This window comes from Sphaeramia orbicularis, chromosome 3 (assembly GCF_902148855.1).
Source record: "Sphaeramia orbicularis chromosome 3, fSphaOr1.1, whole genome shotgun sequence".
NCBI classification, from domain to species: Eukaryota; Metazoa; Chordata; class Actinopteri; order Kurtiformes; family Apogonidae; genus Sphaeramia; species Sphaeramia orbicularis.
Window position 1 is genome coordinate 43,543,252 of NC_043959.1, and position 18,033 is coordinate 43,561,284.

The 18,033-nt window shown below is 37.1% G+C and overlaps 1 protein-coding gene across 2 annotated transcripts in view; it reads right to left on the reverse strand.

The window, feature by feature from the left end:
• Positions 1-18,033, reverse strand: part of tspan15 (tetraspanin 15) — a 43,467-nt gene that overhangs the window by 23,420 nt on the left and 2,014 nt on the right. For both annotated transcript variants that reach the window (XM_030159832.1, XM_030159827.1), the window contains exons 2-3: positions 2,387-2,572; positions 1,239-1,313 (exon numbers count right to left, since the gene is read on the reverse strand). In XM_030159832.1, coding sequence (XP_030015692.1) covers positions 1,239-1,313; positions 2,387-2,572 — 261 coding nt within the window. The remainder of the gene's footprint in view (positions 1-1,238; positions 1,314-2,386; positions 2,573-18,033) is intronic.

An 18,033-nucleotide genomic window follows, 5' to 3' on the forward strand; every position in this document is an offset into this window, starting at 1 on the left:
GTAAAAAGTAATAAAGAGACATTGATGTGAGAGATGTGAAGCAACTCTCATGAGCAATTGTCTTTGTTGTGACTTACATTTCAGAAAGTGTTCAACATTATTTTTTTGTTTGAAGATAAAGGGAGAAAACCTGGAGCACACTGATACTTTTACTGCCTTTTATTGGTGCAAACAGACTCTACTTTGTCTTCTTCAAAGTAAATGACAGAAGTAACATACAAATTTATTACAGGTTCTCATTGTCATGACCAAAGCATTGATTTGATGCCAAAAAACTGTTATCAGCTGTTATGAGGTCAACTACAGGTGCACTGCCACATGTATTTAATTACTTTTGTGGTAATGTCTGAAGTTCTACCATGGACTCTGGAACATTTTTTGTGGAAAAATGCCTTGGTTACCAAGTTTCAAGCCATTCCAACGTGGTATACAAAGCCTGCTGGAAGACTCAGCTCAATTTGCGCCAGTTCTCATAAATATTCAACAGGCTAATCTACTTGACTCTGATTGGCTAACAGCTAGCCAATGAGAGCCTGGCTTTTCAGCCCTGTGCAACAAGTAGAGGAACTGGCAGAAACAGAAAGTGAAACTTAACATGCTTTGAACGTCTGACTCCTGGCTTCTATGCCTCTCTTGTATAGCAGACCTTATACAGAATTTTCACAGCTTCTAACCTGTATCCACTGGGCCCCCTCCACTGCAATATGGGCCCCCCAGGAATGCTGGCCTCCGTGAATTTGTAATGTTTACCGCCCCCTTTACGGCGCCCCAGCTTGCTGTATAAGAAAACTGTCACTGAACTAGACGAATTCTGTGGGCGTGGTCTCACCTGGGTGAGCTCATTAATAGTAATGAGTTCAGGCATTAACACGTCACACTGACCAGATTTTCTAACTGACCTGATTTCTTGGCTTATTTCTTTTCATTGGCAATAGCAGACAGAAGAGGTAGCGGTTCATTTTCAAATTCACCACATAACACAAACGCCTATGGACCTAACATATTCCAAAATACAAGTAAAAATGGTTTTGTGAGGCAGGGCACCTTAAAACAACACCATTCTGCTTTATTTTTTTCAGTCACTATCTCACGATTAACTGTGGGGTATTATAATTGTATTTTTCTGGATGTTTTCTTCTGTTCCTGTTTATTATGTCTAGAAATGAGACTTTATCAGACATACTGCTGTTGAGGTGTTTCTAACTTTCAGGTTATTGATCAGTACCTGGACAACTCACCTGGTTACGAAAGAGCAATGCCAAAATCCCTCCCAGCAGCTCCAGGAGCAGACACACTGCCAGAGTGTACATAAACTGAAACCAATCAGACGACAGACAGGAAATCGGTTAAACCCAGTCCATATACAGGGGTTGGACAAAATAATGGAAACACCTTAAAAAATCAACAAAATATAATTTAATATGGTGTAGGTCCGCCTTTTGCGGCAATTACAGCCTCAATTCTCCGAGGTATTGATTCATACAACTTGTGAATTGTTTCCAAAGGAATTTTAAGCCATTCTTCAGTTAGAATACCCTCCAACTCTTTTAGAGACGATGGCGGTGGAAATCGACGTCTTACTTGAATCTCTAAAACTGACCATAAATGCTCAATAATGTTGAGGTCTGGGGACTGTGCCGGCCATACGAGATGCTCAACTTCATTAGAATGTTCCTCATGCCATTCTTTAACATTTCTAGCTGTATGGATTGGGGCATTATCATCTTGAGGTGAAGGTGTTTCCATTACTTTGTCCAACCCCTGTACAGTTACACATTAACAGGGTTGTGAAGGTTGTGTTTTGAAATGTTACTGGTTGTGGGATTTCTTGTTAACCTGTTAAAAATACAATTATTTTAAAGACTTGAGCAAAGTAATATACTTATTTTTGATTAATTTTCTGACAAAAACTGGTCAATAAAGCTGAACTGTTCTAAAAGGATAATGTTGTACTATACACTAATGTTTGAGAACTAATCTGAATGACAGAGAAAACTGAAAACTCTGAAACTTATTGACAGGCTCAGTTATTCAATTACTGTTATTTAGTTACATATTTTTTTATTATTAGGTAACAGCTGTAATGGTGTTAGATGTAACTCTAGGTTGTAACAACTTTTACTTAGTGTCAATGCTGATCTATAGTCAGTTACGGATGTACAATGTTTTTTTAGAATCTCAGTTCATATTGTCATACTGCAACCATGTTTATATTTAATGCTAACCTCTTCTACAATGCTTTTGAGTCAAATTTTAATGGATTTAGTTTTGAATGAATAAAACAAACACAATCATGATGCCAAAAAAATTTATCCTTTAGAGATAAATCCTAAACATTGTAGGTCACTTTCAGGTTGAAAACAATTGGTCTTTACACATAACTCACCACTTTGAGCAGAATTAGATTATCTCTTAGCGAAGCCAAAACTCCTATGAATGAAACAATAAACATGACGATTCCCAGAAGGATCAGGATAATAGCCGGGGCCAAAAACAACCCCTCCAGTGTCTTGTAGCGTTGCCTCTCCACCTCGGCGTAGATGCCGATGGCCAGGATACAGCCACCTATCAGCTGGAAACACAAGAACAGGCAGTCAGAGCGGCTCAGTCATCTGCTAATGAAGTAGATAGAACGTATAGATTTCAAGCTGTTTGGAGAACACCTGGGAGACTTAAGTCAAAACTTCACAATTTGACAGAGACTGATAAAGACTGATAGAAAAGCACAGGAAAGATGACATTTTTATCTTTATATTACAGACAAAAAAAGAGACTCTTACCATTTTCCAACCGCAATATAATCTACTTAGTACCATAACTAATGCATTTCTTTTTATTTATTAGATTTACTGCCTATGTGCTTGTTAGTGTACAGTCTTGTAAAATTTGTGTAGGTTGTCGGGTTAGTATTTTATTTTTTATGTATTTTTTTTTTTTACTGATGTGTTCCAATTCTCTGTACAGTGTCCCTCAGTGCTTTGACACTATTACACTGACATTACATTTTAAACAATTATTTTTCATATTTTAAGTATAAATGATTGCTCGTTGCTTGTGTGGTTTTCAAACTTTTTCCAATGGGGTCCCCTCTGGAGGAGGAAACATTTCCACCCCCCATCCCCCCAACAAAATTGTATCAATGGTTCAAGTATAAATTTCACTGAAAGAAACACCAATATTAGGCAAGGCAAGGCAGGTTTATTTATATAGCACATTTCATGTACAAGACAATTCAAAGTGCTTTACATAAAACATTAAAAGCATTACAGCAGAAGGCATGAGAAAAACAAACAAACCAACAAACAAACAAAAATCAGATAAACAGATAAAACAGATAAACGAGACAAGCAGATAAAACAGATAAATAACCATTCTTTTTGCTCTTCTTTGAATAATTTGTTGTGAAATTAAAAACAATTTACATTTTGCCTTGAACAATACAAACAAACTCAAGACCGCACCGTGAGACAATATTTTTCTAAATAAAAAGATGAAATATACAATTATCATGTTAGAACTTTAACAATAAACTACTTTTTTTAGAACACCAAACAAATTTTCGGTAACAAAGATGAATATTTTTGAACAATATCAGTAGCTGCAGTGAGCCCATTTTGCATGTATTCTCAGAGCAATAAGAAGTTTATAAACTGTGCAAAAATGGAAATGATGGATGTTTATCTTTTCACTTCAGTAAAACCACTCTCCAAAATGAGTGTGGGGTGCTCCAATACCATAACACGCCCCACAGTTTGAGAAACACTGGTTTACATGAACTTTAGGACAGAGTGTGTGTTGTGCTGGGAGCTGGTTGTTTAGTATGAGCCCACTCCATTTCTAACAGCAGCTATTGTACACTGTTACACATAGACAATATAAAGATGTGGATAGAGACACAGTGATGACAAACTCTGGTACCAAACACAGCTTGGCCTCTGGTGTTGTGACCGCTGTATGAGAACTCACCCATATAGATTATATCATGGCCCCATGGCTTTGATTGACATCTACAAATAGCTTGGCTAATGGCTATTTAAAAAAAAAAAAAAAAAAAATCCTTTTCTGTTGTAGAGGTAGTTCTGCTTTAGTTTCTTAGGGAGGTACACAACGAAGCCCATCAAAGAATCAAGAAGTTTAAGGTTGTGGTTTATTTAAAATGTCATAATGGCGTAACTTAATTGCATTAGCATTACCAAGTGTTAACATTAATTTGTATTGAGTCAGCTTTACTCGTTATCAGCTAGCCTTCTAATAAGACAGGGCTTAATTTGGACATTGACTTTGACATCAAACACAACTCTATTACGTTAACTCTTAAGCGGCTGGAATGAACTTAATTAATGGAAGATTAACTCACTTTATTATCCCCGTAGGGAAATTTTACCCATTCTAATAATGTACATACACACACAGTACCTAGCATTAGCATTAGCACATAGCACACATTAGAAGCACTGATCTTCCATTGAAGATGCACGGGGAACAACTCCAGATCTTCATCATCTTAACATTTTTTACTTCATCATCATCATTATTTAACATTTTCTAATTACTCCTTGGGATAGAAATGAGTCATGTGCATAAAGCCTGATGCCGTGACCATAAATAATACAGCGACACTTGTGTGCAGTTCTGCATGATGATTCCACGCCCTCTACTTGATTGTGGCTGTGATTCATTATAAAAAACAAGTGATTAGCGGCTCATTTTTATGCGTCACCACCATTCACAAGGGGCTTTGCAGTGACCTCTTACAGTTGAATGTGAGTGGGTAGAAGGCGGGATATGATTCAATCCACCTGGGATTGTGGGCATAAAGAGAAAATTTACCTCAGGTGTGTGTGTATGTACAGTTGTATAAATCAGATGATTACAAATTGTTCAGTCTATGCCGTTACATAAAGTGTTAGTATGGAACTTACTGTTTTATGAATGACACCCCTTGTGACATTTGTTGTACGTGTGTTGATCCTCATCTGTTTGCAAAACTAAGAAACTGTATGCAAAAACTATGTGTGAAGGCAGACTTATCTAGACTTTACACACTGCTTGTTAACATGGAAAGGTAGACAGGTCAGTGATGTTCCTTTTTCTTTTCTTTACTTGTAGATTATCATTTAAACCATGTTTTCTGATCTTCAGCCGAGCAAATCTAAAATTAAAAACAGACGTTCCCAAGTGTTTGCAAGTCTGTATGAACCTTCAGAGAAATTATACAGTCTAACTAGTCTAATTATAATCTGCATTTTCCCCAGACTGCAATGAACCAAAGCAACAGATAATTCAGTTTTGTAAATGGCAGCTTTCTTTAATTAGATTTTCTCACTTTAGTTCAGAGACAGTGAACCTAGTGAGATGCTACACAGACAAAAAAAAAAAAAAAACAGCCACTATGCCTCTGTGTTTTCTTCTCAGTCGCTACAATATAATTCAATCTTTTAATCCAGTCTGCTTTTTTCAGAAGGATCAACGCCGTCTATGCTCTATATCCTGGACACATAATGGAGATAGATGTGTCAGACTCACTCACACTTGTTTTCACATGTGGGTGATGTAGAGACTCCATATAATTTAACCAGAATGTTTGTGGGAGGAAACCTGAACACCTGGACCATCTCTGAAACCATGGGTAATGGAGGCATAAACAGTCAACAAGGAAGAGCTGAGAAAGATTCAGACAGAGTTTATGCATTACATAGAAAAGATGAAAAGATGAATATTACCCTAAAACTCGAAGCCTTTTATTAGGGTGCATCCAGATAGTACTCATGGATAAAGAAGGTTCCTAACTAAGTGAAATAACCCAGAAGTATCTGAGTGTCAGCCATGATAAAAGCTGTCCAAAGACCCTAAATACAAAGGAGTTTCAGTGCTTGCTTTAGTACCTCCTTAAGCAGAGGATACACTTGTCCATCCATTACCAAAGGAGAGAAGAAAAAACATCCCACATTTCACTGCAGTAGCAACATCGACTGACCCAACTGTTCACATAAATACATGATCAATAGGAGAGACAGGACACACATTTGGACCTTATGCCAAAACTATCTAATATAATTTATTTACCTTTATTTATCCAGGAAGTCCCATTGAGATTACAAATATCTTTTGCAAGGAAGACCTGGCCAAGGTAGCAGCCATACAAAATCACAACTAAATAAAACACATACATGATACACAATGAACAGTAAAACAGAATAACAATAACGCTTGCTGTGAGGTGACAGTGCTAACCACATCACTGCACTGCCCTTAATGATTGGTTTCTAATTTTAAACACTTATTGAAGTAAAATATGATGTTAATGTAGCAGACCTTGCGTGTAGTTTTAATGAGTTAGACCTTCACAGCCTGTAATTATATTGTTGATTAACGTTTAGCTCCTTCAGCTTTAATAAATCTCATCTGTAAACAGTGAAATGGAAACTGGAGGAGGTGTATTTATGAGTTAAAATGCCATAAATGCAGGCACCTGATATTTAATTCAACAAGTACAGTTTATACTGACCATATGTAAATGAGATTTATGGACATAAGTTATAGCTTTATGCTTATCTTGCATTGTTTTATCATGTTGATTCCATTGTGCTGATTCAGGATTCATACTGACAGATGCATGTGGACGAGAAGATGAGTCTGAATTGAGTAGTTTTTGTTTTCATTTGGGTCCATTTCTGTTCCAACCTTGATAATGAAGTCAGATTTTTTACTGGGCTGTCCGTGTTTATATCCTGTACTAAACAGTATGCTAAGAACACACCAGGGGAAGTAACCAAAATGCGCTTTTATAGTCCATCTTCAGAATATTATAGTTTTACCTCGGCTGCTGAAAGTGTAACTGGGTTCTCTCAGCACCACAGTGTGTTTTCTTAAGTCCTTATGAACTCTCCTTTCAATTTTCCCTTAACATAACTTTTCCCAGTGATGTCAATGATAAGTGGATAGGAGGTAATTTTTTGGACTTTTTGGATAGGCCTCAAATCTTTAAAAACACATCCAATTTATCAAAACTGAACCTCTGTCTCTGTTTAGAACAAGTAACAATTCTAAAACGTTTAGCTACTGTGTAATTATGACACAGCTTAGTAACATGCAGCTTTTTCAGAATTAAAATGTAAATAAGTGATAATGTCTGGGTCTTGGTTTATTATTCGAAGAGTGCCATTTGATGATTGACTGCTTACTGCAATAATGGCTGTTAATTGCCAGTTTTTATCTGGCACCTTTGTAATAAACTCAGCCCCAGGTGACTGAATTTGAGTATCTCCATGGGCTAGAATGCTGTGTGTGTTAATAATAATAATAATAACAATAATATTTAACTCTTCTGTTTTTTTACTACATTGACTTCAAGCTGTTACTTGGAAATTCAAATTATTAAATGAGCTACTGTAATTACTAATCATTAGGGATGCAAATTATTGATTAATCCATTAATCATTAGTTGGTTGACCTTATCAATCAATTAACGAAAAATTGATAAGCAGTGATTTTCCTGAGAACCTGAATTTCTCTTTCAATAGAATCTATCAGAGCAAAAGCTAAATATTGTTTATATACTTCATGAAAAAAGCATATCATATTCCTTAATGATTGATTTATTGTACCATTAGGGATACAGTACAGGCAATGACATCTATGTAGTATAACAAAAAAAAAAAAATTCTGCAGAGAAATTCAATAAAATAAATGGATCTGAAGAGGGGCAGTTTAGAAGAAATGGGCATTTCTGGCTTAGCGTCATTACCAGACACAATGGAGTGAGATTTCAGCAGATATCCCGATGTTTTGAGACATTCATTTATGCTTTTTTCTGATACCCCCCCCCCCCCCAAAAAAAAAAAAAAAAGTTGTTATAATGGAAGTCTGTTTGTTGGCTAGAAAACAAAATAAACCCTTGTAAAATTGTAATATTTTATAACTTGCTGAAAATGTTAAGAGACTCAATGGATGGAAAGTTATGCAATAAAGACAAAATGGGAAAATAACTGTCTACTTTCTGTTAGTGTCTATTCATGTTTGACATTAAACATTACCAAACAAGGTTAAATGATCATGTCAGTCCAGCCATTAAGCTACAAGCAAATCTAAAATTAAAAAGGGCACTTGCACAGATTCAGTGACTGTACCAGTGCAGGCCTGTAATATGACCAGGCAACTGGAACGGTGACTGGCACAGCATCAGCTGACCCATTTATACTGACTTTAAATATGTTTGACCTTGTCTGTATGCTTCTGCCTCTCATACAGTCACACACCTACACCTATGTTCACCTGGGAGATGCCAATCACACCACAAGTGAGACTTCAGCTCATTCCACATGTGACTACACCCTGTCTTTATAGGGAAAATTACAGTTTTATACATAACTTTACAGTCTGTGGCTCATTTCCGACTAAATGATACTGTATGCCACTATTACTCACTCAAGTAATTGCTAAGATCTGAGACTTTGTGCTAGGAATAAAGTCAGTGGGACAGGAAAACATGCTCAGAAAGGTTGTAAACAAGCTACTTTTGTCTAAATAACTTTATCTGGAGGCAATAACATGTGCACCATTACAGCAGCCAGGTAATATTTTAAACCAGGAAGCCAGGCTTTACCAAATATTTAGCAGATAACATATGTTAATGATAAAGCATATTGTTTTTGCTCATCCCAGAGTAGTTTGTTTATGAGTAGTATACTTGAATGAATGTTGGCGTTGCCCTGTTGGGCCTATTTTTAGAGATGACACCCCCAGTGATACTGGAAGGGCATTCACAGAGCTCCACCAAAGCCAATAGTCTACTTTCCTTCATGTTCAGCAACATTAAGAAACCACAAATAACAATGTATTAGTGGGTTTTTTTTTTGTTTTTTTTTTTAATTATGCTTCAATGCTTACCTGAAGTTCTCAAATGTAAGGTATGTCTACATTCATCATGTTTTAGATTTACATCATGCATCTCCACACTACATGTTTGTAATGCTGCTGACCATGGTATAGTTTAGAAACTCCACAGTAACTGGTTGTACTGTGGATGGACAAAAATGGTCACTTCTGGAAATGATGATGTATGTAGTTGCATTTGTTGCACCCAATGTACTGTCAAAGGATCGTCTTGGTAAGAAAACATATGAGCCAAAGAGAGTAGAAGCAAAGAGCTGAGTCTCTGGTTCCACCTTTGACAACAGCATAAAATGAAAGACATGTAGCTCTGCTGCTACATGATAACGTTTGCTTACTGTATCCAAAAGGTTTCACCTCTTATCAATATAAAGATGTTTTAGAGATGCAAAAGATTAGATTGCCTTTATTTTCATTGTCCAATTTCAAAATATATATGATTGCCCAAAAAGTACTGATAGGAGAGAATAGCTCTGTTACTTGGCAGTTCTACTGCAACAGAACTACCCATTTCTTACCTTATGTATGTATGTATGTATGTATGTATGTATGTATGTATGTATGTATGTATTTATTTATTTATTTATTTATTTATTTATTTATTTATTTATTTATTTGGGACAGTGCATATTGATGAACATCTACAACAAGTGCAGCTGTAAATATGCCAGATTGTAGCAACAGTGCTAATTTCCATTTGCAGTCCCAAGGCAGGTGACAAGAAAGACAACTGACAGAAGACAACACATCATAAAAATGCACAAAACAACACAACCCTTCTTAACCAAAAACCTAAATTAGGTCTTTTCTTCAGCATTGACTACCAGCTGCTCAACACAACAGGTGTTTCTGTCCTCACTGTTTTTGTTACAGCTGTTGTGCTGTTCAATTCAGCACTTTATCATGATATTACAGATTACACTTATAGCATTTACAGCAGGAAACCTTTATTCAGGTTTTGATGATTACTGTGTCTGGCCTCTGGTCATAAATTTCAGGTATGTTATGATGCTCAGACATCACTTCTGAAACGTTGCCAAAATAACTGTGTGGATGAAGATTGTTTACATTTTAAAATGTCACTTAAAATGGAAACTTTCCCTGTGGATGTGGATTAGTGAGGAGCTTTAGAGAAAGTGAACAATAAGGTCTGCTTCTCTTTATAGACTCACTTTGATAGTTAAGGGCCCTGTCCTTGGTAAACACCATACCCTTTCACCAAATCATGAAAGGTGGTGCAGTACTTTCAGACATACAAATTGAAGTGATCACTCAATCTCCTTGGCAGAAGTGTGACAAATGGCTTAGTTTTCTGTTAAATCAAGCTGAATTTACAACTACCACTACATCACTTTAAAAATGTTCCCACGATTTTCACCTTTTCATTTGTCTTCACTTGTGCAGCAGCATGTTGTCACCACACACCCACAGCTATACAACAGAAAGTAAAATACTAAGAACACACCCACACATTGTAGTAGTGCTATAAGACTATATAGAAGCAGGCACAGCACACAATGTCATTCTTTAATCTACTCATTTGTAAGTGCTGTGTCATGGAGGCAGAGTAGATGTCTGGGAGTCATCTCTGAGTTGTGAAGCTCTGTTTATATGCTACCATCATGTCCTTTCCTTACATGTCCCTACTTGCTGGCTGTTATGGTATCTTGCTGCTAGCCAGTCGCCTCCCCACACTAAAGTCACTTTCATTAAGCCAACAGGAGAGGAGCCACTTAAATACATTAAACAGAACAATGCTAACAACAGAACATATCAACAGCTATGAGTGATCATCTTGGCACAAAGTCTTGTTGGTACGTGAATCACTAGTTCATGTAAACAATCGTCACAAAAATAGTTGAAATGATTGAATAACACAGAGGGTCCTTTGTTTATCGGCATGCTCTTAGCTGCAAATGTCTTAGTAAAAATATCAGGGCATTAGGCCAAGGTCAAGTTAGATTATATAACCTTACACTCTGTAAAACAACTTCACAGAGCTCTTAGTGTGTTGTAATGGGGCTCCATATATTTACTTGCACCTGGTGGTCAAATGGAGGTCGAAAACTACAACACGAGCTGCGTAAAGAACTGTAGGCCTGTCTGCGTCAATCTTGAATTTGAATTTTTTTTTTTTTTTTTATGACAGCTTTTCACGTCAAATGGTTTGTTTGAAAAGCATTTCAATACGTTTCATCATTTGATTTATTAATATCCCCTCCATCTCATCAGTTGTATGCAGTGTAATACAAATAATTAATAGTCAATTTAATTGTCTTCACTTGTTCATTTTATGCCACTGGTATTGGTCTGACACTTAATACATATTCAGTACCCACCTAATAAAGAAAAGGAGTCATTTGCTAGCATTGAACACTGGAACCTAAACAAAGACCGCAGTCAATTTCCTTTTAAGCTTTATAAACAAAAATTGCAGAAACCAGTTCCAACATTTGTAATAAAGGTGTGGTGCTTCGTCAGAATTTCATATCTTTCAGCATACTGAAATTCCATTGGTCTAAGTGGACATGAGACTTCTGCTTATACTCTGTTTCAAAACTGTAGAAAATCTACCCCATGAAGGCGTGACATTGGCTAATCACAGGTAAGGAGTTTCAATACGTGACTGACAGCTGTAACCAATCACTGATCAGACTCTATCAGATGTGACCTACATGACTCTACAGTTCTACTCCATGTCTCTTCTACTCCATGTCTCCTCATGGACTTTTTACAAAGTGTCAGTATTTTGAAAATCTGTTATTTTTTTCCATGAGATTTTAGCTCTTGTAGCTTTACAGGCAAAGCATGTAACAATTTCCTAAAACAAATATATATGTGCAGTGTTTACTCAACCATTACCTCTGACCACCACACACAGCACATGGTGGTACACTGCCTGGACAAAAACAAAGTCCCAAATACAATATATGTTGTTGGGGGGGAGCGGTCCAGCTCCAAAGTAAACACTTTTCTGAACTTCAGTTTGTGTGTATCTATGTGGACAAGGGAAACAGAATTTTTGTTAATGCTTTCTGTAATGAACCTGCTCTCTTATATTGATGATGGAGAGTCGAACCACTGCACAATTTTTTCTCCATTGCATCCAACAGATTCTCACTGGGGTTCTGATCTGGAGTCTGTGGTGGACAATCCATGTGTGAAAATGACATCTCATGCTCCCTGAACCGTTCTCTCACAATTTGAGTATGATGAATCATGGCACAGTCCAATCTTTATGCTCTCTATTCAACTGGTGATTAAGAAATGAGAAGCTACTCACTCCAGACAGGGTGAAAGAACTGAAACTAAAACATATTAATCACTGCAGTTATTATCCAATGGAAGGCTTTGAACTATTTGTTTAGTTAGATCCAAGAAAGGACTTTGGGACGCTGTCAACCTTTTGCCACTGAATCTGCGTCTCCATCCAATCAACAGCATTACATAATGTGGTTCAGTTCTGTCTTTGAGACAAAGCACATCTGTCACCTGTGCCATCAGTCAGATGCAAAGAGCACAACTATGTTTCCTTCACTTAAATTTCTCTAGAACACTCCTATAGCTATGCAATGGTAGGTGGTTGTATGTGTACTGTAGAGCAAAGATAATCTGAAAGAAAAACTGTAACATTTTATTCTTTTATTCCACAGCCTTTTCTCACCATCACTGCTACTTGTCTACTGTTTGTTCAATTAGCATTGTGTCTTCAATGTTCACTGAGCAGAGGTCTATTATTGAAATATAGGCTATAATGTATAAAAATATATAACGCCTTATACCTGACTTGAAGAATCACCTAAAGGAGATGACTTGTATTGGCAGCTATCAAAAGCAGCAATAATAATAACAATAATAATCATCATCATCATCATCATCATGAGTGTGATTCACTACTAACACAAACCAGTACAGACACCAGTCCCCCAGAAACCTTGGGTCAGGTAGATATGGCAGTAAATTTAGGCCAATTTAATTGAAATAAAAAAAAGAAATGGATGAGCTGGGAGAAAATTTTAAAAAATAAAATTCAATTTCAACACAAAGAAAAACATGACCAAGATTGAAGGGATTCACATCACTTAGATTGTGAGGCTCAGTGAATCATTTCACCTTTATATTACTTTTCATGCTCATAGCTACAGCTGTGGTGTGTGTTGGGTGCTAAGCAGACATCATTACACAGGTGTATGAACCCAAAATGGTTCAGCAATTATCCTTCCAACAACTGTTATGTCAGTGACTGAGAAACATGGTCCCAAAACCCCAACGCAATTACTACTGGTCAAAAGTCAAAGACCTCCTTTGAACAGGTCTAATATCCAACTGTGGTTGATTTTTAGAGGATCAGCTAAAGAAGTGAACTCAATCGACTTTCACCAGGAACAGGCAGGTCAAGAAAAGAAGGTAATCTCAGGGTGAAGAGTGAGGTGAAATCAAAGCACAGACACAAAAACTCAAAGCTGGAACAGGCAGGATGTGCAAACTCCATTTTCATTTACATTCCTCTAATTTCAATAATCGTGTAAATGGATTTGTATAAACTCAAATCCTTTTACACACCTCCAGCAAAAGTCAACAAAATAAAACCCTTCGCCCCCACCTATACTTAATGAATTCTTGACATTTTTCCTCTCCTCTTCCTTAGAACAGATTCAACATGTCTTATATTCATCTTACCTACAGATTTGGTTTAGTTTAAGGTTGTACCGATCTGATATTAGGATCGGATATCGGCCCCAATATCAATATTTTAGCTGGATCGGGGATCTGTAAAAGCAACCGATCCATAAGACTGATCCTTCCCCTTTAAATTTTGCGACATGGGCTACGTCATGCAGGCCAAGAGTTAAGTGGAACTGTTGCAAACACAAACAGGCAACATGGAGCGAACTAAGGGGTCTGTGATTTGGAGGTATTTCAGCTTTACCACAACAACTGTCTCAACAGTAGTTTGTAATGCTTGTAAAGTGAATGTTGCTAGGGGTGGTGGTAGCACTGCCAAACACAACATGACAAATTTAATTAAGCACCTGCAGAAGCACCACAAAAAGGAGGAATGCAAGCTGCTCAACAGATGAAAAGGAGCTGCCACTGCTGGAGGTAGTACACAGCTAACGTGTGGTAGATGCTCTACAGAGATGGGAAAAATTTCAATGATACTGGATCGTTATCAGGTATTGCAAGGCCTCAGCATTGGTATTGGCATTGAAACTGAAAAAGTCGTATCGTGCATCCCTAGTTTAGTTTCATGCCCCCATTTTTTTGAAAAATCTGCCCACACCACCTATGTCTTACAAAATATTTCTGTGTACATGACAATGTAAAAATGACAAAAAACTGATAAAAATGATTGGACAAATCATTGTTTCCAACAGAAACAACACCATGGATAATAATGGACCTGGCAGACATAGAAGCTTTAATTTGTCATGAAAGTATTAAAACTTAAGTTATCTTAAAGTGTTAGATCAGATTGTCAAAGTTTATTCCTCACTTGATGTGGATCTCACTGGTATGGTTCACCTCCACGGTAACCATGCTGTTCTTGATCTAATGCAGGTCATACACTGATTTATACATCTGGCTTTGAAGTCTCAACTGTAGGATCATTGCACAAAGCAATATTAGATATAACCCCCATTTCCATTGTTATACACAGATAAACACAAACCACAGTTTTTAAAAATGTCCAAATTTCCAACCTAAAACACTGTGGATGAGAGGCCCAAACATAATGAAAAAGGCATTTTGCAAAATATCTGCATTAGTGTGGGGTGTTGATGAATAGAATTGCTTCTGGAATCTAATAAAACAAGAAAAGGACAGGTATTTCATTTCACTTTTGGGGGACAACAAACAAACATTCCTTAAGACCAATTTTAAAAGACAGCAACAAAGGCACTATTGAATGTATTCACTATCCATTATTCATCCTAAATGGCTTTGGAAATAATTAATTACTGTAATGTGGAGTTCTAGTCTGTTTTCTGCCTCTTCCTTTGTGGATCTTGGTGATGTCTGTCTGCACTTTCTTCTGGAGGTTGTAATGAACAGAAATAGAGCGTATCCTTGGATATTCTTTATTTTCCAGACCATTCTCTGTAAACCCTAGAGATGGTTGTGTGTGAAAATCCCAGCAGGTCTGCTATTTCTGAAATAATCAGACCAGATTGTCTGGAACCAAAAACGATGCCATGTTCAAAGTCACTTAAATGACTTTTCTTCCCTTTTCTGATGCTTGGGTTAAACTTCAACAGATCATGTCGACCATGTCTTCCTACCTAAATGCACTGAGCTGCCATGTGACTAAGGTGAAGCTGAACAAATATTTCTAATAAAGAGGCCGGTGAGTGTATTTAGTTATTATCACATTTTAACATGCTGGTTACAAATGCCTACAGTTATTTAAGTCTTTTAATTTGAGCAAAATCATCAGTGTTGAAGGATTACTATTGGGAATTTCTGGAGAAAAATTACAGCTGTTTTAAGATTTTTTTCCAAAGCTGTAAGTGCTGTGGAAATTCAGAGGAAAAATAAAATAAAATAAAGTAACCTCAGTCATGCACCTAAAAACTCCTATGAACATTTTTGCAAACATCAAATGTTTACAACAAATTTGTTGATAGAAATTACAGTAATAACAGTGTTGAGTCCATGCATTAGCAGACACACTGGTACATAACATGGTGGCCGCGGTGACTCAAAATTCATGTCTGACAAGTCCTTTGTTTCAAGTTTACATACCTCTATAAAGTAGCTACCATTGATTTACTTCCACAGATTGTTTCAGAGACATTGGACCAAACCACTGTCAAGCCCAGTGTGTGTGTGTGTGTGTGTGTGTGTGTGTGTGTGTGTGTGTGTGTGGGGGGGGGGGGGGGGGGGTCTGACAAATGCATTGTTTTGCCTCTATAATTAGTGCATATCACTTTATTATAATAATTCTAAATTATAGCCTACATGTTTACTGTGGTATACCGAGAGGGGAGACAGAAGAACCCACGACTCCACACCTCCCTGTCCCTCTGTAATTGCTGTGCTTGACTCATGAGTTACACGAACTTCCAATATCAACAGGAAGTTGTCTGTTCCAACACCATACATTTACCGGGCTCTTTGCAGCCTCAGCAGTTGACCTCCAACACACACATCCTGCCCAGTCCCCTTGGATCAGGGTGAAAAACACGTCACTACACTACAGAAACAATTATCAGTGTAAATACCAAAGAGACACTGAGACACATCAAAGGTCTTCTGACTTAATCATTATGTGTTTATATAAAACAACCCTCCTTATAAGACTGATAAGGTTGGTCTATCAATGTCAAATCTCTTGAGAGCATTTAATTTCCTTTGTTTCAATCACAAATGAGAGGAAATGTAACAAAGACTGAGAGCAGTATGTATTCAAATAAAAAAATAAGTTTCATTATTACACCCCCTATTTAATAGCATAGTGTAGCAGAAACCCTGCTGGAGGTGGTCTTACTAAAACTAACCATCTTAAAGCTGTGAGCATAAACACTCGCCCCTTTCTGCAGTTGGTGGAAGTGGTAATATGGCCTAAGATGCTCTTTAGTCTCTGCTGGATCCTCATCCAACATAAACTCCAGTCTTCAGTGACAGTGTGTGGTGAGACTATCTTTAAAAAAGGTGAATCAACATGCAGAAAAAGCAAAATATAATGTGTCAATCTATTGCACCTCCCCTGTCAATGAGGCATTCAGTCTCCATAATAAACCCATTAGTGATCCCTCACCATCCATGAATAAAAATGCCTATCATAAGAAACAAATAATTGATTTTCTTTGTGATGCAAGTGTGCCGATCAGCCATCTGTTGGCTCAAATATACAATCTGGTATGCTTTTGCTGAGAGGGAGCAGCTGTGGCTCTGAAACCCTTCATTTTTATTCAGTAAATGACAAAATGTTCACCGTCACAGTTACTTTTATCAACTATGACAATGTAATTTCAAGACGTTTGTTAAAACTAGCCTCTTATTCTGCAGTGAATTATGCAACTTCTGCCCATGAAAATAAACTGATGCAGGCAATGCAACCATTAAAGCAAAGTTACAGAGAGTAGCCCTGCATTAAATGGGATTATATGTAGTACCAATATTCTACACTTTCAACAAGAGGGGGAAGTCACGTACCACAACACACTTACAACTCCAGAGACCTCCAGTGAATCAACACTATGTATCCACAGACTGTATCACTCACTCAATATAGTATGAACTCATGATTTACAGACATCTGTCTAAAGAAATCATCAAGTTTTCTTCTTTAAAACAACATACCCAGTTATTTTGACATTCAACCAAAATAACCCTGTGTCTTATAATCTTCACACGCTGCATCAGATGATAGTTTACATTATAGCTCTGTTAGCTTAGCTCTGTTTTTAGACAGAAAAACAGCCACAGTAAAACCACAAATCACATCTACTGAAAAGAAAAATCTCTATGAATCGTCCATACAGGGTCAGAACTGTCACAATTTAATCTGACCTGTGAATCAACAAACGTGGTCAGATATGCATGTTACAATATATGCCACATCCACGTACACTTACACAGTGGTGGGAGGGCAGATACTCCAGACCAGTCGCCTGCCCACTGAAGACAATGACGTTACAGTGTCTTATTACAGGATTCTCCCTGCTCACCCACTTCTGCAATAATCAGTTCTATCACTCAAAATACTTATCATTCATTATGAATGATGATAATGTCTTAGGAAACATAGTGATGAGCAGGAGAAACTATAGACAGGCATCTTAGAATACAATAGAATAGAATAGAATAGAATAGAATAGAATAGAATAGAATAGGTGGAATATGGAATAAGTGTTAAAGAAGTGATATTTTGCTTTTTTTAAACAAAATTATGCATTTTAAAACATTTCCCTGGGGTCTACATAAATGTAAATGCTCTGCTTGTGTCTGAATTCTTCATTAATTCAACTCCACAGGTCCATCTTCAACCCCACACCAAGTAGTTGACAGTGCTTTTCTGTCCCATTCAGCCACTTGTGTTCGTTAATACAACCAACAACTGAACATTTTAGGTAATCGGCACAAAGTTTGGATATATTTTCAGTATGGACTACAACCGCTGCTGCTGACAAACAA